The 24146-nt window shown below is 40.0% G+C and overlaps 1 protein-coding gene across 3 annotated transcripts in view; it reads right to left on the bottom strand.

Moving 5' to 3' along the window:
- The window catches only part of Kcnb2 (potassium voltage-gated channel subfamily B member 2), a 407124-nt gene that overhangs the window by 376750 nt on the left and 6228 nt on the right, over window positions 1-24146 (bottom strand). For all 3 annotated transcript variants that reach the window (XR_004944249.1, XM_036179239.1, XM_036179238.1), the window contains one exon: window positions 3799-4466. Coding sequence is in view for 2 of the 3 variants with exons in the window: in XM_036179239.1 (XP_036035132.1) it covers window positions 3799-4377 (579 nt within the window). In the remaining variant the exon portion in view is untranslated. The remainder of the gene's footprint in view (window positions 1-3798; window positions 4467-24146) is intronic.

Genomic DNA, 24146 nt, shown 5'->3' on the forward strand with positions numbered 1-24146 from the left:
TTCTAAACATCCCTTATATTGAAGTCCTTGTCAGCGATATTTATAGGAAATGGCTATTGCAGCTCCCTTGGAAAAGGCCAAATAAAGAGAGAAAAATGCTTCGAATCTGGAAACAGACTAAATTGTTCCAGTCTGGAAGAGGTACAGGCTCAAATCTAATTCCAATCTACTGTCCAGGGAACTGACATTGAGTTAATCCTGGCCCTTGGCCTTCCACAGTCCTATGAAAACATAACAGAGCCAATAATCCCCTCTCACATATACTCGGAGAGGTGTCCTAGTCATGTTCCAGGCCCATGTGGCTGGACCCAACCTTGACAAACAGCCTGTCATTTTAACTCAGGGCAGTATCTCTACATGAAGGCGAATATAGGTCCTAAGACATACTGACAGGCTGGAAAGAAGACAAAGTCTGCCTTGCAAATGTAAACTTGGGCTGCAATACCAGATCATAGGTCATACCATACCACTAAGAACTGATGAAGGCATGTCCCTTGGCTGTAGGGCTAGGATTTAATACCCTTACACATATTATTCAAGCACCTACCCCCCAGAGACACCATTTTTACCAGTCCTTTCAGATTTTATAAAAAGTACAATTATAGTTCACCATCTTCTGTGTATATGCATGGAAGCTAATTTGTCAAATGCTGATGTTTCAAATAGACTGTGTTCCTATGCCCTGTTCTGTTTGTTTTTTGTTGCTGTTGTTGTTTGTTTGTTTGTTGTTGTTGTTGTAGTACACCTGGAAGTTATTTGACAATGTAGCTTTTATGTGATCCTGGAGAGCCTGTTCTCTAAGGGTCCAATTCTTACTGACAGGATCCTCTTCAAACGTGAATTAGCGTAGGTCAGTAGTGAGTATGTGTATCACAGTGGATACACGTAGCATGGCTGAGCAATTGCTACTCAATTATGGAATATGTATTAGATATCAGTGAGTAGGTAGTTAACTTATTATGGGTAGTCTGATAAAAATCTTTTCCTTCCACACTAGGAGTGTGGTTGGAATGGCAAATTGTCTCAAAACATTCATTTTTTTTTCATTTGTTTGTTTCTGTTTTCTGAGACAAGGTCTCAGCACATAGCTTGGGCTGACCTGGAACTAGATATACAGCCTAGGTTGATTTTAACTGCCTGAAATCTTTCTGCCTCTTCATTCTGAGTGCTAGGATTATAGCTATGCAGCAACATGCCCAGCTGTACTTTATCACAGAAACATTACAGAGAAATCAGAAAATATAGAGAAATCAGAAGAGGAAAATCCTAGTATTTTCAGTGGTATGAAATTCCTGAGATAAAAGGATAGATTTTAAATTCTGGGAAGAAGGGAGCATTTTCACAAGTTTCTGCATTAAGTGTATAGTGCATGTGGAACATGAGTTCAACTAACAAAAGCAGCAATGATTGGACAAGGAAGATAAACAGACATCCGGACCACAGATCTCTGCCCCATAGGCCTCCTAATAACACAGAGCAATTCTAGCAGTTTCCACATGAGTTTCATACACATAAAGAACCCAATGTATTCAGAACCTAAATACATCATAGTGAGGACTGGAGTGTCATTCCACTGCAGATGTAACACAACTACTTATTCTTAAGTTACAAAAAAAAAAAAAAATGCTATTCACACATAGCTGAATGGGTTCTCTCATTCCCAAAATCCCTCTAGGAAAATAACAAGTTTTATTGCTTTTGAAGCATGTGAAAGTCTCAAAGCTCAGACAAAAGAGGTACACTTTCACTAAAATACTATGGAATCAGACATAAACAGTTCCATAATATTTCCCTGTTGAAACAGAGAGGAAATGTGGACATTGAAATAAACATAAATGCTTTGTGACTGTCCTTAAGGCAGCAAAATCACTCCCCCTCATTAATATGTGGAGACAAATATAATATTGATAACAACATAAAAAATTGAAGGACAGTGTACATAGCTTTTGCATATTGTTTTAAGCACATATCTATACAAAGCAAGCTTAAATAATTGTTGATATATAGGGTAAAAATGGCATATTACAATAAGCCATTATCTTCCTAGAGATCAAGAAATAGGTACTGCTTCCAAACTTTAGATGTCAAATACACTCCCTTGTCTGGAAAACATGTTACTGACCCTAGTATAACATTACCTTCTACAAGAAGGATATATTTCAAATATCTTCTCCACTAGCATTCTACATTAGATGTGTATTGATAATGTTATGATCAAATCAATCATATTAACTTCAAGTCTTCTTGATACACCTGCTTGACTTTCCATACTTGATTAAACTTCTTGAACTTTTGGTGTAAACCTACCTTCTTCCTCTGTTGCTGAAAGTCTTTCTTTAAAGCTAATTTTTAACTCGCACAATACTAACTTAAATCTAGAATCTACTTTATTCACTTTCAAAATCCACCCCATATTTTCAGTAGGAACTCAAATTTGTAACTGAATAGTCAACATGCGGGAAGGCAATCACCTTTCCCAACCAATCTCCACAGGGGTGACACATCTCCCTCCTACATACAGGACAAACAAGAGCAAACCAAGGATTTGTCACTAAAAAAGGAAAGAAGAGCTAGTGAGATTGTATAGTCGCCATCAAGATATGTTTCTTCATTGTGTGTAAAGGAAAGACATTTTTTTTTAAATTTAAAGTACACATCCTGCCCAGAAAGTAAAATGCTTTTGTAAGTCAATCAGAAACCAACTCAGATAAACCAAACACTGTGAGAACCAATGCTCTCATCATCTGCATCAGCTGCTGTCATTATTTATGCTGCCGGTGATACTGTAGAATGTTCATTTCAGGTCAAAAGGCTCATATGTCCTATTTTAATTCTGTAGCCATTAGCATTTACAAAGGAAGGAATTTTAAATAAAAGAGCAACCAGAAAGTCCCCTATGATGGCATTCCTTCTCTCTATGCCACTCCATGTCATCTGCCAGGAGCAAACCATTGATGTTACCCTCCTGCAGCTAAAGGCAACTTGACATTTTCTGTATCATTCCTATTGCAATATAGAATTAAATATATGGCATGGAAATTGGCTTTCACTCACTCTTGATGCTCTAGATAAAATTAGACAAGCAGAATCATGTATTATAACCAAACACAAAAATCGGTGACAGAAAACTAATTCAGATTTGGCTACATATGCAGGCACAATGAAAAACATGAGTTTGCCTTCATTTTAAGCAAATACTTTATAAACTCTGAGACATGATAATATACCAGTTTTATAAAAGAAACATGCATCAGTAGTTAAAAACAGCTCTATCTATGACAGAAGACCTCACAGGACAGGTCAATGGGTGCATTGTGAACACTGGCCCATGTGTTACACAGCTTTTTAAGATGGCTCCCTTCTCCTGTGTATGACTCCTCAGTCCTCTGACCCATGCTAGCTTCTCTTTCCCTGAACTTCCACTGAACCAGGCCAGGAGGCACTTTTGCTACTTCTAATAACAGCACCTTCTTGACCAAAGATGAAGCTCATGTCTGGGTCTACAAGACTCTGACTTTGGGTATCAGTTATGGTTTCTTTCTCCACCCCCAAGGCACCACACCATGTGGCACATCATGGAAATCAGAACCCTACCCTACGGTGCAGGCCTGTCCCTACAGACAATAATATTTCTCAAGGACTAGCACCATTTCATAACATCTCACAGGAAAAATGGCAACATCTGCCTACATACAGTTCTGTGTGGCCACGTTTTATTCTGTCTTACCATAGCAATGAAGAAAACGGCACTCCACCTTTTCTGACTACACAGGTGACCCAAGACCATGCTTTCCATACCTTTGCAGCCACGGATGAATTCGGTTTCTCCAGCAAGTCCCAAAGTTTCTTCCTTTTCTCAGGGCAGCAGGTGTTATCAAACTCCTCTCCCTCCCGCTCACGCATGGTCTCTGCCTCCCGCCTCAGTTCTTCATTCATCTGCTCTTTCTTCTGATGGTATCTGGCTTGGCAGCAAGATTCTAAGTAGATCTCATCGATGCCCCAGTAATCAAGCTCTTGGCCAAAAGAGAGTGCACACATTTCTTCCATCATGTGGAGCTTCCCTGTCCGGTAGAAGTTTAGAATAGATGTGAAAGCTCCTGGATGTCGGTCGAAGAAATACTCATTCTCGTTAAGATTGTAGTCATCGCATACCTCTAGGAGGCTCTCATGTGTGTTACAGTCTCGAAGCTTCCCCAAGCGTGTCCTGGGTAGCCTATCCAGAGTTCTCCACAGGACTTCGTGGTTAAGGCCCCCCACGTTGATCTTAACTCTCCGAGAGCACGTTTTGCTTCGGATAATGTCCACAGGTTCTGGAGGAAGAGAAAGTGTCGACCTGGACGTCTTCCTGTTCAAGCCAGGTGGAGCCTTTTCTGCCATTTTGAACTGGACAGAACCACAGAGCCAGGGTCCTTAAAGAGGAGGTCAGCTGCAGCAGGACTCCTCTGGAGCAGGCATCTCCATGGCAGCTGGAAACGAAGCAACAGCATTTGGTTATTCACAGTTCTCCCAGATCCCACAGCACTGCATGTTGTACTGGGTCATTCAGCTGTTACAACCAGGTATGTTATTAATGGTCATTCTTTTACAGGTATAAATCTATGTTGTAGGAGATAAGAAAGAGGGGAAGCAACATAGTTAGGTTCACAGAGAAGTTGTGTGTTCACTTGTGCCCACCTGTAAGCTGATGAGACCCAATTGTGTGACCCAAGTCCTTTTGCTCAAGTTGCTGAAAACTTCCCATGCCGATGAAGACCTCAGAGAGAAAGCCCCAGCGCAGTTCTACCAGCTACACCTCTAGTCTACACAGTCAGGTCCTGTCCACACCACCTGTTTCGGTTTCATGACCTTCCTCATGCCCACACTTACCCCAGTGACCCAAGCCAAAGTCTGAGAGCACCTGATCCTCGCATTCCAGAGGCAGAAATTCCTCTGGATCTCTGTGAGTTCAAGGCCACATTGGAAACAGCCAGGCATGGTGACACACACCTTTAATTCCAAGAAGTGGGCCTTTAATCCCAGGAAGTGATGGCAGAAAGCAGAAAGATATATAAGGCGTGAAGACCAGAAACTAACAGCATTTGGCTGGTTAAGCTTTTAGGCTTTTGAACAGCAGTTCAGCTGAGACCCATTCGGATGAGGACACAGAGGCTTCCAGTTTGAGGAAACAGCATCAGTGAGGAACTGGTGAGGTGAGGTAACTGTGGCTTCTTCTGCTTCTCTGATCTTCCAGCATTCACCCCAATAACTGGCACTGGGTTTATTTATTAATAAGACCTTTCATGATTCATGCTATAGAGTGGATAAAGGGATTTTTCTTTTGTGTTGCAACAACCCCATCAGGCACACACACTGTTTCTAGAACTTGGCTTGTTTATTGTGAGTCCTGGTGGGATCTACACCTTTTCTATTTCATTTTGCTGAAAAACTGCTCGCTTTTCAAGACTTGGGCCAGACATTACCGAGGGTCCTTCATGACAGACCCCCTCTGGGATCAAGAAACTATATCTCTTGTCTTTCACCATGTTATTGTAACAATGTTTCCACAATATACCACAAGCTCCAAGAACAAGCCCACCCTTCTTTATTTTTATGCCTTTGTCATTGAGTGCTGTTCTTATACACTGTAGAGGTTTACTATATTTAAATGAGTCAATTCTTTGTTTTCCATAAGGCAGCTAACAGAAAAATGTATACATGAAGTTGTTGGGATTGTGTGCCTAAAATGCACACATGTGTACATGTACAGAATACGTTATTATATGTGTGGTTTGTCTTCTTTTGCGACACATATCTTTCCCATTGGGCATGACTTGGTTATAACATGATATCTATGGTGTTTTCCCTTTGATGTTCTTATTGTATTGTCATCTGAAGCAGCAAGCATCCTCATGGTTAATGTCTTCTGAGTGATTTGGCAGAAAATCACAGAGCTTTGAGAAACTAGCTCACAGCACTCTCTTTAATGTAAAATGCCATGTTTCACAGATCAGTGCCTATGACTAAAGTGATGAACTTTGAGATCCAAGAGGTTCTTATGCCTAGAACTTTCTTGTAAGATGCACAACAATGTCTGCATCCCCAGGATTCTCCATCTGCAAGTTAAATTTATTTCTCCATCTGGAGGCCAAGCATCCTCTCAAATGAATATGTTTGGCTTCTGAAGAAAAAGTAGATGGACTATATAAGAGTATTTTAGACATGGACAGCAAATATATTTGAATTGGGAGTTTTTTCAGATATATAATTATAGGAATTTTTAAGCATACACACACACACTTCCCTCTTGTCTGGTAAAAAAAAAAAAGTCCGTTTTTACAAAAGTAAAAAGGGAATATAAGAGACTATAATGATTGCTAACGTTATTTGAACTTGAATTCTTCCTTTATAAAAACCAGAATAATAGCTCATCTGTTAGGTGTGGCATCACTGTGAGTAAATGAGACAGTTTGTGTAAAGACCTCACTCCAAGAAAATACATCTGAATAAAATGAGAATATTCATAGATCTTCCTGAGGTTCAGTTTTCAAGCACTGAAAGAAAATGAATAATAAAAGAGCACATTCATGTTTATTAAATGAATGCTGGTATATCTTTTGCCTTCTAAGGCCTGAACTTGTGGGTCTCATCCTTTTTCTCTATTGAGATGTAGATCTACAAATAACAGGCATCCTGTAATATGCACTATGTTGACATTGATGTTCATGTCCACATTTTGTATCTTACTGACATTGAACTATAAATATTTTTTTAATGAGCAGCAATATCAATATCAGGCAAAATTGCATGAAAATATTAGGGAAAGGCAATTACAGTAGTGAGCCCAGATGTCTCCTCCACTGAATGACTCCACTCTGCTGATACCATAACAACTCAAAGTCTTTCACTAGTGCACATGGACAACAAACATTAAGGCCAGACTGCTTTGAACTCAGGTACTGTTCTACTTTGGTTTTCCTTTACTGTGATAAAACACTAACCCAAAGCAACTTGGAGAAGGGCGGGTTTATTTGGCTTATACCTCCACATCACACAATGATGACTGAAGAAAGCCATGCCAGGAAAAGAACTTGAGCAGAAAGTTGGAAGTAAGAACTGAAGCAAAGACCATGGACAAAGGTTACTTCCTGACTCACTTACTGCTTCTGTTCAGTTAGCCTCCTTACACAACCCAGGACCATTTGCCCAGCGTGGCCCTGCTCCATCAATCACCAATGAAGAAAATCCCCTGTAGGCATACTCACAGGCCAGTCTGACAGAGTCTATATTGTTCAACTGAGGTTCTCTCTTCCTGGGTATGTAAAATTCATGACCACAAACAGCCATCACAAGGACAAAGGAACAGAAAATGCACCTACTCTTTTTGGAACATCATGCCTTCTGCTTAAGATAAATAGTGTTTCAATTAATTATCTCATGTGTGAGATTATGATAGAAAGAGAGCCTTAACATGACTCTGATAAAAACATTTCATAACTATGATCAAAGGTAAACTGAGACCTGCCATCTTGTAATGTTATTGTCAAGAGTAAATGCTGTGTCCCAGTCACTAGCAGGACACCATTTCCTTAAGCAACTTCATGCCCATGACTTCACAGAATTTTCCTTTTCAAAGGCTGTCTCAAGTGAAAAGAGAAGAGAGGTCACAGAACTTAGATTTCAAAATATCTTCCTCACTGATCAAGAACTTTCTATTATAAGAAATCCAGTGTTGATTACAGATTCCCACAATAAAAGGCAGGTGGAAACCCAATGCCTTCTTTTCAAAGTGAAGAGAGTGACCAGGGTGAGAGAATGCCCTGTTGATTTGATTTCCTTACAACTTAACATTGTCTGCTGTGGCTTTTATTACTGTGGTAAAATTTCCTCATTCACCTTTGGCAGAATGTCCGTCATGTTTCCTGACAAAACACATCAGTGAATTGTGTTCAGAGAGTCAAAAAAGCTTTCAGAATAAGCCAATAATTCAGGTACACTCTAGTGCACCAGCCCAGACAACAGAACCTCAGAAATTCACCAATCTGTTGTGTTTACCAGCTGGTGCCTCCCCCTACTCCCCTGTCTCCACTACCCTGCAAATTCTATGTCTTACTCCCATTCCACCCCATCTTCCTAACGTGCATGTTCACTATGCCATTTGATTCTTACAACCTGGGAAACAAACCAAAAACAGAATATTATTTTCAGAGTTACAGTGCTTCCCATATAAAAATTGAATCGAGATTCAGTTATCAGATCTTATCTTAGAGACAAAAATATGTAAACCAAGCTGTTAGTAGTTTTCAGTTGTTGGAGGCTGAACCTAGGGCTTGGTACTTGTACTACTAAGGTACACACCTTACCATTGAGATAACCACAGTCCCTGACAGTATTTTCACATTCTTTTTCACTGTCTCTGATAGGTGTCACTATGTTTCCCAGTCGAATTTCAGACTCCTAAACTTAATCTCAAGCAGCCTACCTGCATCAGCCTCCCAAACTACTGGGACCTTGGGCACCAGCTGCCATGGCTGCCCCAAGGTGCTTTCCATGGACGGGTGTGGGAGGGCCATAGCATCTCCTCCCACTTGGGCTGACCTTTCTGGTTGGGGTTCTGTTTCCTTGTCCACACAACAGTGGCATTTCCAAGTCTATGATTCTCTGACTCCTATGACACTCGGGTGCTATTTTTCTGATACTGTGATTCTGTGGCCTTTCCCATCTTCCCTTCAATCTCTGTGTTTACTTTAAACAGGAATAAACACAGACTACCTCCAAATCAATGAAAACTTTTCATTTTCATTTCTAGATTCCAAAATGAAGAAGGTGGTTCACATATTTCACTTTAAGAGCCCTTTAGTTTTTATCATTGCCTAGACAAGACTACATTCTGAATATTATAAAAGTTTCACTCATTTTATTTAGCATTTGGGTAATTTTCTATTCTGTAGCATTTCACTTTTAATCTATATTCTTTTCTTCCATATTAATTTTACTTCTAACAGTGAATCTCTTGGTTTGGTCTGGGTTAGGTATTCTGTCTTACCACTCCAGAGTACTGGCGAAATTTATGTTTTTAATTTTGGTAATGCAAATGGATACAGCACTGTGTTCTCTCACATATAGTTTTATATGTGAAATTATGTCTACCATAATAATTTTACTCCATAAAAATTAATCACATAATTCAACTTGTATATACATTGAAAATCAAATGATTCAATACCTAGACTATAGGTATTAAGTAACTGCAGAATTTATATATAGATGTAAATTACCAGTTACAAATGAAGATATATACATTTGTCAGGGATGAAATTGCAGTTGATATTTTGTCTTTGTTGGATCGACTAAACGTAAAGCCTTGCAGCAGATCAATTGGCCAGTGCAAATGTACTCAACATCCCTCCATTAGTCTAAGAAGAAAGCCTCTCTTTACACAGTAAACAACCAGAAAGACTGGAGGTTAGCACAGCTGCATCCTTCTCCCAGCAGCAGCGTGGAATTATGCTGCCACCCGTACAGGGCCGAAGCTGACAAAACACAACTTTCTGATCATGGCATCATAATTACAGCTCCAGGCTCCAGGTTTGAAAAGGAGATTTTTTTCTTTTTTTCTTTTCTGCAGTCTCAAAAATACTAGCATTATGTCATATGCTTGACACTTCCTTAGTGTAACCAAGCTGTGGATCTGGGAACACAAAAAGCAAATGTTTCTAAAGGTCTCAGTGATGTCTCATTTCAGTGTTGTGTTGCTGGCCTGTGCTGACCAGATATTTGCAAGCAAAGAGCTTTTAGACCTTTAAGTCTCCAGGATCCGTATCTAGCTATGTGGTTGCTTCTTAAAATTTCACATATATCTCAAGGAATAGATTTTTGGAATGCTGTTTCTATTTCAAAAAGCCACAAAGATTATCTGTGGTTACTAGCTGGAGAGATATCTGGAGAGAAAGACAAAATAACTGTTAGATGATAATGAAATCAATTAAAAAAATACACTCCCTGGTAAAATCCTTTAAAACACCTTAATAAAAAGTGAAAAAAAAACCCTTTAAAATAATTAACAATTTAAAAATACATCAAACTTCTTATGTCAAGACAATATTCTAAACAGATTTCCTGGAACCTCTCAAGGATTCTAAGAAAACTGAGCAAACCAGGATTATGTTGGAACTTAGAGATACTGTCTCATTTCAGACTATGGCTTTTCAACAGGTCAGGCTCCAGTAAGGGCTGAGGTGCTGCTGTGTCCTGAGTACAGGGTACAAATCCCTCTTTTGCAACCAAAGGCCACTCGTGTCTATGTGACCCTCAGTTTTAGCACAACTATTTACCTTTTAGTTAAAAACAAACAAACAAAAACCCTAGAACTTTCCCCCTTGCTATAAGTGATGTGATGCTTTTTTTAGATGCACTCAAATAGGGACCCAAAGCTTTGCTTGCCTTCTGTGGTCACAGGATGTGCTTTTCTGCAGTCTGAAGGGGCAAAGATAGGTATTAAAGATGATGTAATATGAGCACTTTTCAATAATACAGACGTCCCCAAATTTATAAATAAACTATTTTATTTAGACACCATTTTCTTCACTAGAATACAGAATTATTTAAAGAATTAGACAATGTATGCATGTATTTGCTATACTTAGAGCATGAAGGCTCTAGACTTATATTTAGAACAATGGTCTTTTTAAGGTTTCTTTAAAAATATTCCTTTGTATTTTGAGATTATAGAATAATTATATCATTTTCCTTTCCTCCCTCCAAACCCTGCCACATATATTGCCTTTCTCTCTTTCATATTCATGGCCCTTCTCCCCATTAATTGTTTATATGGCATAAAGTTCAACTTTCATAGTATCACTTGGCCATTCAAGTAGGGTTTAATACTATGAGAGTGTGCCTTTATGTAGAGTTTGATTTTTTTGGGGGGGGGGATTGTTTGTTTGTTTTTTGAGACAGGGTTTCTCTTGTGTAGTTTTCGCACCTTTCCTAGAACTCATTCTATAGCCCAGGCTGGCCTCGAACTCATAGAGATTTACCTGTCTCTGTCTCCCAAGTGCTGGGATTATAGGCGTGCACCACCACTGCCTGGCTAGAGTTTGATATTATGATGGAGAGCATGAACTTATGTTGGGACCTGAGACATGTTATTTCAACTATCTCTTTTTACAAAAGTCTTCCCAGAATTACAATGGAGTAAAGCGGGAGAGCAAGGATGAAAGCTGGTCAGAAAAATACAGAAAGCAATCAACAGAAAAGTTCTTAGTGTTGAAGGAATAACAAGCAATGGGCGACACCAATCTCTTGAAGACTGTAGCTGGGCTTCTGTCTGGATGGTACAGTTAATTCCTTGGATGACTGGCTTACACTTCATACTCCATTTGGATGGTTGGCATAAAGCAAAGTTAGACTCTATGAAACCAAACTAAAAAAGTTTATGAAATTTGGATAGAGTCTGAACATGTTGTTAAGCTCCTTCTAACACTAGTAGCTTTAATGCACATAATGATGAGTCTCAAACATTCAGGAATATGATTTTTGCACAGCAATATTTCTCATTTAGGATGTATTAGTAGTAGACAAAAATTTTCCAATTATGTTCCAGTCCCTGTTTTCTGGAGTCCATTATGTGACAGGTAATATAGTTCTCTTAAGGCCCAAATACTAAAGATTGGCTCTGCAGCATAATCTTTTTCAGATTTAGTGTGTGTGTGTGTGTGTGTGTGTGTGTGTGTGTGTTCGCGCGCGCGCACGCGTGGGCACGTGTTCATGTGCCCTTGGAGGCCGCAGGGTGCCAGATCTCTGGGATGGAGGGATGGAATTACAATGTGTTGTGAGTCATCCTACATGGGTGCTGGAAACTGAATTCAAGCCCTTAGAAGAACAGCAAGTGCTCTTCACCCAGAAGCCTTCTTTCCATCCTGCTAAACATAAACATTGCAACATGTTTTAATACATGTCTATGTTTGGGAACTAGAACAAAGTACATGGCAGAAGAGATTGGATGTGGCCCATTTTTCATATTTTAACTCTGGGCTCCAATAAGGTCACATGATTAAGCTGACATCACCTGGTCTCTGTTGATACTGAGACAAGTCTCTTTCCATCACATCCTGCCAACTTACCCTTGGATTTTCTCCTGTTAGTGAGAGCTTTGAAGAATGACTCTCATGTAAAATATTGAGTCAGGCAACCCCAAGATGCCTTTTCTGTGTTGTTCATTTAAAGGAAGGGCAATGGCTGAAGTGAATGGAGAGAGGTGCACCTCACAGATTCTTTTATTTCCTCTGTTTCTCCAGTCCAGTCTCTATGGTGACCACCTTATTCTACTCTAGACCCCTCCAAGAGGTTCTGCTTACTTCAGACCGGGTTAACCACAGCTCAGGGGTCTTTCTTGTCAAAGGAGCTTCTAACATTTCTAGGCTCTCAGAATAAAGATACTGCATGCAATACAAAGACCACAACAGCTGAACTCTGACTCTGGGCTTCTCCCACATTGTTTTCTCTGATGATCTCTCAAGTCCACTCTTTTATTGTTTATGTTTACATGTTATTCTCTCTCTGCCATGAAAAAATTTTGTACAGCTTGTTTCTCCATCTTTATCTCCAGACATCAACTTGCAGCTGACACTTCAGGTCCCTCTGACCTCCATAACCATATAATATTTCTCATATTTTAAGACTTCTCTGAGTCAGGTATCTTTAGCCTGTAGCAACCGTGGTTACAATGTCAAATTTTGTATTTTATTTATTTAGAAATCATTTTCTCTCACTCCAGATACCGCACATTATCTGCCATTTCTCCATTCCAATATGGCTCCTGTATGAAATGCTCGTTTCTGCATTGTCTTTCTGAGAAACCCTGACTTGTTATTCAAGATCAAAACAAGTATCTTTTCCAGAGAGGAGCAACAGCCCCTGCCTCAGCGAGTCATCAGTCTGTTTTATCTATTATGATGCTTTTCTTGTATCACTCTGTAGATCATCCAGAGTTCCTTCTTTGTTTGTTCAGCAACTACATATGAGGCACTACTCTGCTCAGGGCCATTGGGGACATCATTGAACTTATAATCTAGTGAAGGTACACAGGTGTGATACAAAAATCCAAATGAAACAATAACAAAAGCAGGCGAAACATGAAATGTTATTGTGCCTCCCCAATCACTCAGGGGAACAGCAAAGTCAGAGTCTAAAGTCTTCCTTCCTTCCTCCTTCTCTCCCTCTCTCCTCCCTTACTCCTTTCTCCTTTGCTTTCTTCGCTTCTTCCCCCCTTCTCCTTCTCTCTCTCCCATTCCCTTCCCCTTCTCTCCTTTTCTCTTCCCCTCCTCTTCTCTCCCCTCATCTGACCACCCCCTGGTCTGCCTTTCAACCCTCCTTCCTTTCTGTCATTCTGATGGAAAGATGATGTGTTCTAGATTCTACTACAGAAAGAAAATCATATTAATGGACCATATTTAAACACCAGAACTCATCATAAGTACATGTCTGCTTGGTTTTATTTTTATTTATTTACTTTTTCATCATTACTAGGTAGTAAAGGAAACAGTGTCCCTAAGTATAGACACTATTGTCTCTTCATCCCCTCCATCTATTCTCATCATCAGGGCAGATCGTTAAGTGTCCTTTTAAAGCATCCATCTGTATATGACAATGTTTAAATATTCCTTTCCTTGTCCCTATCCCCCTTTTAATCTGCCATGTGTCTGTTGTACAAAAGGCTGGGATTCTACAATAATGACAAACAATTAATGGCAAGGATAGAAGCAAATGGGCAAGATGACCTACTAGCATCTATGAACCTGGGGGTTTTTAGTTATAACCAATAACATTTGTCACAATCTGACAAGAAAATATGAAAGCATTTGAGAATTGAAAATCAACTCATCAGTTCCCATCAACAGTTTCTAGAATAAAAATGTGAAAATTAGGGACCACAGATGGACTGACTGAAGCCCTGAGTTCATGTGATTGGTACCAGATGATACAGTCTTGAAATAAATAATCTCAAAAAATAGTGTGGAAAAAATTTAAAAAAATATGGCAAGAACAGTAAAACAGGGAATTGTTGCTTTTCACCAAGGGAAAATATTCAGTAACAAATGAAAGGAGCAATGTGATTTGAGTGGTGGTGGGTTCAGAGGTGTGTTTCCTGCTTACAATTCTTATTTTCTATGATGCTATTTTCCCACTATTTCCCCCTAAGGAAAGTCTAGTATTCTAGATTTGGTCATGGAAGAATCTTAAAGCATTTGTTCCCTTGGTAAGCCTCATGCAGTAAGGCTCACCATGAGGGAGCATGTGAATGTAAAATAAATATGACAATGAGATTCAGTCTTAATTTGGATTTGATTTCAGCTTATGATCTCAATGTCCATAAGGAAGATTCACATTTCCTAGAAGGCGGGATAGTCTTGGAGCTGTATCTGAAACTGAGCCCAAGTTGTGATCTCATTTGATTTGTGAACTTTGTTAATAATTATCATTATCATCTCCCAGATACTGAGCGACCATTCTGTACAGCCACTGTGCTTAGCCATTTGATTCTGATAGTGGGGTTTTGTTTTTATTTCTAACCCATGTTGGGATGAGTGTTAGTACAGTTTACTCACACTTTAGAAAGGCAAATTCCTTATACAAAAATGACACAAATAGTTAAGTGTTGGCTTCAGGATTCGCCTACCCACAGCATTATCTGAATCCATGCTGCTCCATGGGAACATCTGTTTGTGTTATATACATGTGAATATATTCCTCTGTGTGTCTTTCTCTCTCTCTCTCTCTCTCTCTCTCTCTCTCTCTCTCTCTCTCTCTCTGTGTGTGTGTGTGTGTGTGTGTGTGTGTGTGTGTGCACATGCATGTGGATGTATTTGTGTATGTCTGTGCATGTGTGTCTGCTTATGTGTCTGTGTGTAGGCCAGAGGTAAACATCTGGCATCTTTTGGACTACTCTCTACCTTATGTTTTTTAATTTTAATAAAAATTATTCCAGTGTGCTGGCCCAACTTAAAATATTTCTAGAACCCTCTTTGGAAACTTGTCAACTCCCTAGCTTTCTCAGAGTAAGCATGTCTTGGTTCTTTAAGTGTAGGTTTATATTTGAAGATAATTTTTTTTAATATCCAAAGAGCATTATAAAATGTATCTGATGAATGAAATGAGTGGTGGAACTTGGCACAGTGTCCACCTTATTTTTTGAGGCAAAGTCTCTCATTGATCCTGAGCTTGCTATTTCAGCTAGACTGACTGGCCATAGAGCCCCACATACTGCCGATTTCAACTCCATACCTCTCTGTCTGGTCGTTAATAAGGTGTTTACTCACTCTCCTAGCCTCAGTTTTAATATTCAATTCTTATGGTCAAGACGTATCCCAAAAAACTTTTTTCTTAATGTTAAAACTTTGAGAAAGTCAAGGAATTTAGAAGAGAAATCACATCAGTGGGCTGAAGTCATCTTCCCAAGAGTGTTCAGAATGAAGGCTAGATCCTACCTTTTTCACTTAGACCTTGCAATTTCTGAGTTCACAAACAAACATAAAATGAAAACAGAGAGGTAGAAAAAGTATAAAACAAGTACATACACAGTTTAACCTATAAACACTGTTGAGCTGAACCTAATTCTTGATGATTCTGGCTTCCACATGCTTCCCTAATTTCCACTGCTTCTGTAATAGTCAGACTGGAAAAAGAACATGAAATATAAATTAAAGATGCTGGTTTAGATCTGTCACTCCCTTCTCATTTCCATTCTTTCCTCCAAAGCAATGTGTCACTCAGCTATTACTGTTCATTTTGGTCACAGGAAACAAGTTGGGCAAAGTTGGGCTTTCAAGAAACCAACAGGACCACTGCACAGAGCACTGCGGTTCTAGGATTTGTGCTTCTAGCATGTGTTCTAAGGTGCAGATGATACTGCAGACTTCATTATTACACTGGAGTTGTCTTGAAGCTTTCCCCTTTATTTAAGCAAGCTACAGCAAAGGAAGAAAAGTCATAAAACCCCAAGCACCCTCTAGGATAATATCTCTTTTTATGGCAGCTACAACTTTTGCTGCTGTTTGGTTTTTAAATGCTTTGGAGTTTTATTAATTCGTTAATTTGTTCAACAAATACTTATTGAGTATCTATTACCTACTAAGTATTGCATTCCTAAGATTATAAAATTCTAGTAAGGAAATAGCTCCCTAGATACAAAACAAACAGACAAACAAAAACCCGACAAAAACTGTCGCTACAGTGCTGTACAGTGCTGCATGCGCCTGGCTGCAAACTTTATTATGCTGCAAGCCAAGTGTTTTGTTGGGCCTGACTCAAGCCAGAGGTGGTATAAGAAGTAGGTTTTTACCAGCTTCTTAGCTTCCTCTGTGCACTCCTTCCATAAAGCCTAATGAAAATGCTCTCCTCAGACTTAGAGAAAGCCAGGATTCCAAATTTAAAGAGACATTTATCTCAAAAGTCAATTAATATTTAATGATGTGCTGATTAATAATCATGATTTTATGAACTGGAGACATGCAGTTTATGAACTGGAGGCATGCAGTATAAAAGCCCCTGGACCCACTTTTTTCCCCCTGAACCTTTCAGACCAAGGATAAAGGGATCAAGATAAACTATTCCTTCTTAAACGTTACTTTACCATTACACTTCATAATTTTCCCTTCTAGATACCACATTTCCTTCCAGGATCATGTCACTAGAAAGATTTTTTACATGAAAAGGGTAGGACAAAGAATTCAAGAGCCTGACCCACTGGTGCTTCTAAAGGACCAAAACGTGTGTGTGTGTGTGTGTGTGTGTGTGTGTGTGTGTGTGAGAGAGAGAGAGAGAGAGAGAGAGAGAGAGAGACAGAGAGACAGAGAGACAGAGAGAGAGACAGAGAGACAGAGAGACAGAGAGAGACAGGGACAGACAGAGACAGACAGACAGAGAGAGACAAAGACAGGGAAAGAGAGTGGGGGGGAGGGACAGGGAGGGAAAGAGAGGGGGAAGAAGGGAGGGAGAGAGAGTGGGGGGTGGGGTAAAAATCCAGATCCATGTGGTGTGATACCTTATATGCTTCATATAATTCACAGTGAAACTATTAAATTTTTACAAATTCCAAACTGTATTAAGTGGTAGCCCAAAGCTGCCATTGTTTTAGAGATGGTGTGTGTGTGTGTGTGTGTGTGTGTGTGTGTGTGTGTAAGCCAAATGGTCTTGCATTTGTTGTTGTTGTTGTTGTTGCTCTGCTCCTTGCTACTGAACTAAACTGACAAACATATTTATAAATAAGCACAGGAGAAAAGTAATCAATACAAAAAAAAAAAAGAAAGGGAACCTGCTAAAGGATACAATGGTACATTTGTGGAACTTTGGAACTTAGGAAGTATGAACAGATGAGAGGAGCAGAGGGCACCTGCCTCCTCCCTGACACACACGTACACAGTCCTGGTCAGGACACTTGGGTGTGAGAAAACATTTAGCTTCACATGAATCAGATACTTAAAAGGATAATACTCTGCATTTGTATCTACATTTTGTGCAGATCACAGAAAGCAGGAAATACCACCCAAACAGGGATTCTTATGGTTAGAAACAAGAATCATTACACTGAGATCTCTTCCTCAGCAAGTACCTGGGAAATCATCTGAGTCAAAGTAGGCACTGGGTACCAGAAATGGCCTACATGTTTACATACAGTAAAAGATGGTCAATATGGTTAGTAAATAACACTGCTTTTGAAACTTAGGTTTCTTAAATTTATTCATGCTAGGGGCTGGAGAGATGGCTCAGAGGTTAAGAGCACTGGCTGTTCCTCCAGAGGTCCTGAGTTCAATTCCCAGCACTCACATGGTAGTTCACAACCATCTACAATGAGATCTGATGCCTTCTTCTGACCTGCAGGCATACATGCAGGCAGATAACTGTATACATAATGAATAAATAAATCTTTAAAAAATTAATTCATGCAAACAGACCTACAGTTTCTAGCATGGCCACTAGCCACTATTGCTACTTAACTTAGGCAAGCTCCACTGTATTTTCAGTGTCAGAAGTCACATTTCTTGTATTCCATAGCCCATGTGGCTTGTGGTCAGAAGGCACAGACACAGACCATTCCCATCCTCAAATGGAGTTCTGCAAACCCTCCTCTGCAGCCTTGATGGCAAGTTCTGTTCTTAATGCAGAAATAACTTCTCACCTTTAAAAGGTGAGAGAAAAGTTGTCTTGGAAGCACCAAGCTTGGCCTCATCTGTATTTGTATTCCTGTTTACTGCCCATCTCCATTCTCAAGAGTGATAGGTTCTGGGCCTCCAGTTACCCGCTTGTTCCTCCCAGATTCTGGGAATACCCTAGTCCTTGGCAAGAAGGCTACAAAGAATATGCGAGCACCAACAGTGCGGAGTTGTGGCTTGGTAGTTTACCGCTAGGAAAAGGAAGAAAAGGTGAGGAAGTATCTAAGAATGAAACGATCATATCTGATATTTATAAAATATGCAAAGTACCAAATTAATTAAGTGGTAAGAAAAGCAAGAGTCTCTGTAAGTAAGTTGTAGAGGAAGTCCAAGAAAGACAGGTTAATCACATGGTGATGGCACAAGAAATGGAACTGTCTACTGAATCCCTTCATTAGTACAAGACCACTGATTTGTTTTTCAGATAAAGCCCTCATAGCCACTAAAGACAGAGGTTTCTCCCAAACCTCATGTTCCTCCAAAGAACAGCACTCTGAGTTCATGGGACTTGGCCATTTTTATCCCACCTGTCAAAAACTCCAAGCACTGGATGCTCTGACACCCTCTCCCCCAGGACAGTCTGCCATATTCTGTAAGTCCTGACTCTGTCGATTGCCATTTGTCCTCTGCCCCACTTTTTCCAGATGTCACATTATCCCTGTCTGTCTTAGCTCCTTGTAAGACAAGTTCATCTTGACTGTTAAAATAGGAGGAGATGGTGTACCAAGACACAAGCAGCTAAGCCCTGGTCTCCACAGAGGACAAAATCACCTCTGGAAAATAATGGTGACAGGGTATCTCAGCTCTCCAAGTTTAGCACACTACAGCCCACATCCAGCTTCTCACCTCTCTTTCCAAAACAGTTTATAATCAAAGAACTACCATTGGTCCTGACCTGGAGTAGAGTCACTGCAATCATCATGAACAGAGGACTGGGGGGTCAATACTCACTTTCAGATGGACAAGAACCCCATGAATGTTAAGACTCAGTGTGTTTAACCCTGGGACTTAGCAGAGTGCTTCCTATCCCAAAAGTGCCTAGTAAATATTTGCTGAGCTCATGTCTCATAAAAAGATGTCTATAATTTCAAACTGCAGGCTCTGAGAAATATTAAGAACTGCTTCTTTGTGAAAGAAAGAAAGAAAGAAAGAAAGAAAGAAAGAAAGAAAGAAAGAAAGGAAGGAAGGAAGGAAGGAAGGAAGGAAGGAAGGAAGGAAGAAAGAAAGAAAGAAAAAGAAAGAAAGGGAAAGGAAAGGAAAGGAAAGGAAAGGAAAGGAAAGGAAAGGAAAGGAAAGGAAAGGAAAGGAAGAAAGAAAATGAACCAACCAACTCACAGTGGATTGTTATGCTATTAGAGCCAAGTGTCCTTGTCAAAGTGAGACAAACATGAGTTAAATTGTTCCACATAATAAGCTACCTGTGACTTTTGAACTGGCTCTTTGAAAAAGGACAGTGTTACAGTTCTGGATGGAGAAGAAGAAGGATCTGGAGGAAGGAAGAGATAGCAAATGGCTGGTGCCTAGACTTTAAGGAGATAAGAGCCAGTAGAAGAGCTCTCGTGCTAGGAAATGCTACATACATTCCAGGAGCAATGACACCTAATATTTAATTAGAATTAGTTTCTTGTCTATGCCATAATTACCATCCTTTATTCCAAAGCACCCAGCCAGAGTCTGTTACATATTGGAGTCTTATAATAGTGAGGCTTCGGAGAATAAAGGAAGATGTGTCCCACAGGATCATGTCCCAGAGGTCTGGGAAGAGAGCCAAAGAGAAGATATGGTATGCCACCCAAAGTATGGGTTGACTGGTGACTGAGCTGAATTCACACCCATTTCCCCCCTAATTTATTTTGAAAGAAGATGACTATAATCAGAATGGCTAAATGTCTATCTAAATTTATGCTTCGACTTTATTTGAGAGACTTGTCACTGAGAAACTCCCATCAAGCCAAGGATTTAATTTCTAGCCCCTATCCATCTAGGTTGAGGCTGTTTGAAAAATATTCATTAGTGGAATAGCCCCCAAAATGTCTCATATCAGAGTTAAGGTATTAAAGAAGTAGTCAAGACTGACTATCTATCTATCTATCTATCTATCTATCTATCTATCTATCTATCATATATCAGTCTATCTATCTACCTACCTACCTACCTATTATGTATTATCTGTCTATCTATCTATCTATCTATCTATCTATCTATCTATCTACCTATCATGTATCATCTCTCTCTACCTATCATGTATCATTTATCTATCTATCTATCTATCTATCTATCTATCTACTTATTGCTACCACCTTCTGCCATCTCTGATGACACCTTTATTCTTTACCTTCCCTCGCTCTCTTTTCTCTTTGTGTACTGGTAGAGAAATATACAGCATGTTAAACAGCTGCATTCAGTGTTATTGCAGCCATTATCACTATTCTATCTTACTCTGAAATTGAAATTGGTACCCTGAAAGGAGGTGCTGCCTTTACAAAAATCTAAATATTATGACACTGGCCATCAGCAAGGAAACCAATACAGAACTTTGGTAGCTGGAGGCTGTGCTATGTTTTCAGCAAAACTGAAGAAACCCAGGGCCTGTCTGAGGAATGCCAAAGGAAATTATTAGAATGCTAGCATGAGGTGCTTGCTCCTTACTACTTGTAATGAGGTATTAACAAATAACTGCTGGCCTTGGGAAGGAATTGCTAGCTTTATAACAAAGACAAAGGGAAGTAACCAAAATCTAGGATGTAAGACCTTAAAATCTGGAACAGCTCACTTTTGATGGGATTCCTAAGAGGGACAGCCTTGAGTGACAGAAACTCACTAGCTCTTCCCAAATGGACAAAGTAACAGCCTGTCAGCAAACATCTGATTAATGAACTTCCCTAACCATCCAAGCCTATTTTGCTGATGATTCCAAAGGTAACTTTGGTGGCTAGTTTTATGTCAACTTGACACAAGCTAGAGTCACAGGAGAGGTGGAAGGCTCAACTGAGAAAATGCCTCCCTAAGACTAGGAACAAGTCTGCAGGACAATTTCTTAATTAGTGATTGATGGGGAGACATTAGCTGTCAGATCATCCCTGGGTAGTCCTGGGTTTTAAAAGAAAGCAGGCTGAGCAAGCCATGATAAGTAGGCCAGTAAGTAGCACCCATCCATGGTCTCTACATCAGCTCCTGCTTCTGGGACCTGTCCTGCTTGAGTTACTGTCCTGACTTCCTGTGGTGATGAACAGTGATATGGAAGAGCAAGCCAAATAAGCCAAACCCTTTCCTCCCAAGTTGCTTTTAGCCACGGTGTTTCATCACATCAAGAGTAACCTTAACTAGGACAGTAATCATTTGAGATTTGTGTATTTGAGTCACAAGAAAAGAAATAAATTGCATTCAAGGAATATACAAAGGAAATGGTGCTCCTTGTGGTCATTGGGAAAACAGAAAGCAAATACATGCATGACCTAGGAAGGTTTTGAGGGAATTGCACAAAGGAGTTCAAAGCTGGTCCTAAAGAAAAAAAGAAATCCACATCTGCCTCTTGCCATACTTGTTTGAAGGAGGTGCTTGATCTTATCCTGCCTGTTTTCCACAAGAGCCTATTTGTCTCCCAGGTGTCAATCTTATTTCTCATAATTTAATCACCTCAAAATTGCAGTTTAGAGATTGTCTCTAAAACATGAAGGGAATTGTGTCACTTTTGTTTTTAAATTTCACATGATCCCACCAGCCTGTCCTATGGGGGCAAAATTCAAATGTTTTAGGATGGCATATAACACTCTGATGTCTAATCTTGTCTTCATTTTCTTCATCTTCCTCTGACATCAACTTCCTACAACTGTCAACACCAAGCCAATCACTAGCCTAGCTCTTTTCCTGACAATGCTTTGCAAATGCTGTTCCCTCTGCCCAGCCCGTGCTCTATCTGCCTCCTTCTCCACCTGGAGAATGCTTACTCATCTTTTAAAAATGAGCTTAGATGTCACTGCATCTGTGAAGGCATGTCTGACACTCCCACGTAGGAAATGAAGCTCTGACAGCTCTCATCAGAGCATCCCCACCAGCCAGCCTTACACATTGTATCTGCTGGGGGCATGTCTCTAGTGCTTAGCCAGCTATGTGTTTTGATCTTTTCGTTGTCACCTTTGTGTATTATTTAGCCAGCCACCGAACTCACCTTCTTACCAGAAAGCTTGAAAGCTCTGATGACTTGTCACTCACAGATCAGGGCATCTCTCAACTCACATCAGAGAAGCTTCTGTTTCAGTAGACAAAAATTAACCCAGAGACCTACAACTGGTGGGGGAGCAGAAAAGCAGAATCCACAACTGAGAGACTCTGGGATGTTCAGCTGTAAGTGGCACATCTGCCTCACCTCCCCACCCTCCCAAAGCTCAGCATGCACTTCAGAAGAGGCAGAAGAAAGATTGTAAGAGCCAGAGGCAGTGGATGAATACAGAAATAGTATCTTCCCTGCACAGCAGGGCAGTTGCAGATACGAACTGAGAGGGTGTCAAAGCATGTAAATATCCTGTACAAACTCAAGCCAGAGAAAAATCCCAGCATGGAGAGGAGAGGTAGGCACAAATTCCCACTCCACTCTGAAGAGTTGATAGATGCTGGGAAAGGAATAGTTAGTCTTTTTTGAAGTATGTAAACCGGGTGGGTCAAATAACATTCGGGTTGATGGCTTTGCACCCAAGAGTATGTCAACAGCACAAATTGGACTTAATAGGTTGAAAAGGAAAACAGAAGATTGAGTTGTATGGGTAAAGAAAGGGGGTGGATCTGGGAGGACCTGGGGAAGGAGGTGAATATGACCAAGATATATTGCATGAAATTCTAAACCTAATGAAAAGCCTTTTAAAAATAAAATAAAAAGCTTGAGTCCCACTTTTTCAAATCAGCTAGCCATGCATTAGAACCTCAGTAGCTTCCTCTAATGGGAAAATATAGGCACAATTAGTGCTTCTGGAAAGCTGGGTACAGTCCCTTTGCAAGGAGTTTGGTCAAGTTGGCCAGGCCCAGGGATGTAAGAACCCTGGCCATGTGTGCAGAAACCCTGTGTCCTACCCTGAAATGTTCCTATATCTCCCTGGACAGCTCCATAAGCAAAGCCCTGTTCATTATGTCACTGAGTACCAACCTGATAGCACACAGTACATTTTTACAGAGGCATTTTCTAGGAATATAACTACCACATTTGGAACATCACCAAGATTTGTTCACCACTTTGGAGAACTGTGTCACCCTATGTAACACTGTTCATGCTAACTGGTTCACTACTCCAGTACACCCACATCTGTTTACAGTGTACAGTTGTCACAGTTGGTGAGTGTTTATCTCACTCCTGTTCTAAAGTGGCAAATATACAAGTGTCATCACTATCCAAGAGAATGTTACTTTCTTACTCAAAGTTATTTTATTTCAACTTCTCTTTTTCCTCCAATCATCTGCATTATCAGTAGCTCTACTTCATTCTCTCTTCTGTCCATCTGGATCTGAGCACATACATATTGTCATACCTGCTATTTTTCCCTGGAGATATTTTCCTTTTATTTGTATTTTCTATGACAAATTTATTTTACCTAGTTTAAAATATATGTGTAGACAAACTGTATTATGTATAAATATCATTTCAGGATAGCAAAGAGGAAATTGCAAAATACTGCCTATGAAAAAGGAAGAACTTGGTCTAACTGGGGTCAGAACCATGGCTCTAAATATGAAGACATGGAGGAATTAAACTGAACTGTATTTCCATACTCTGGGATCCTTCTGTGATACAGCTACTCAGATGAATTGCCATGCCACCCACCAAGATCATTCATGGTATGTTGTGAGGATTTTTATCTCTGCCTCTGGACTGAGAATGCATGATGTCTTACACTCATTCACACAGGACTCAGAGCAGAGGAGACACCCAGGAGATCTTTCAGGATGAAATATCAGATGTGAATCCTAAAG

This window comes from Onychomys torridus, chromosome 2 (genome assembly GCF_903995425.1).
Source record: "Onychomys torridus chromosome 2, mOncTor1.1, whole genome shotgun sequence".
In the NCBI taxonomy this organism is placed as follows: domain Eukaryota; kingdom Metazoa; phylum Chordata; class Mammalia; order Rodentia; family Cricetidae; genus Onychomys; species Onychomys torridus.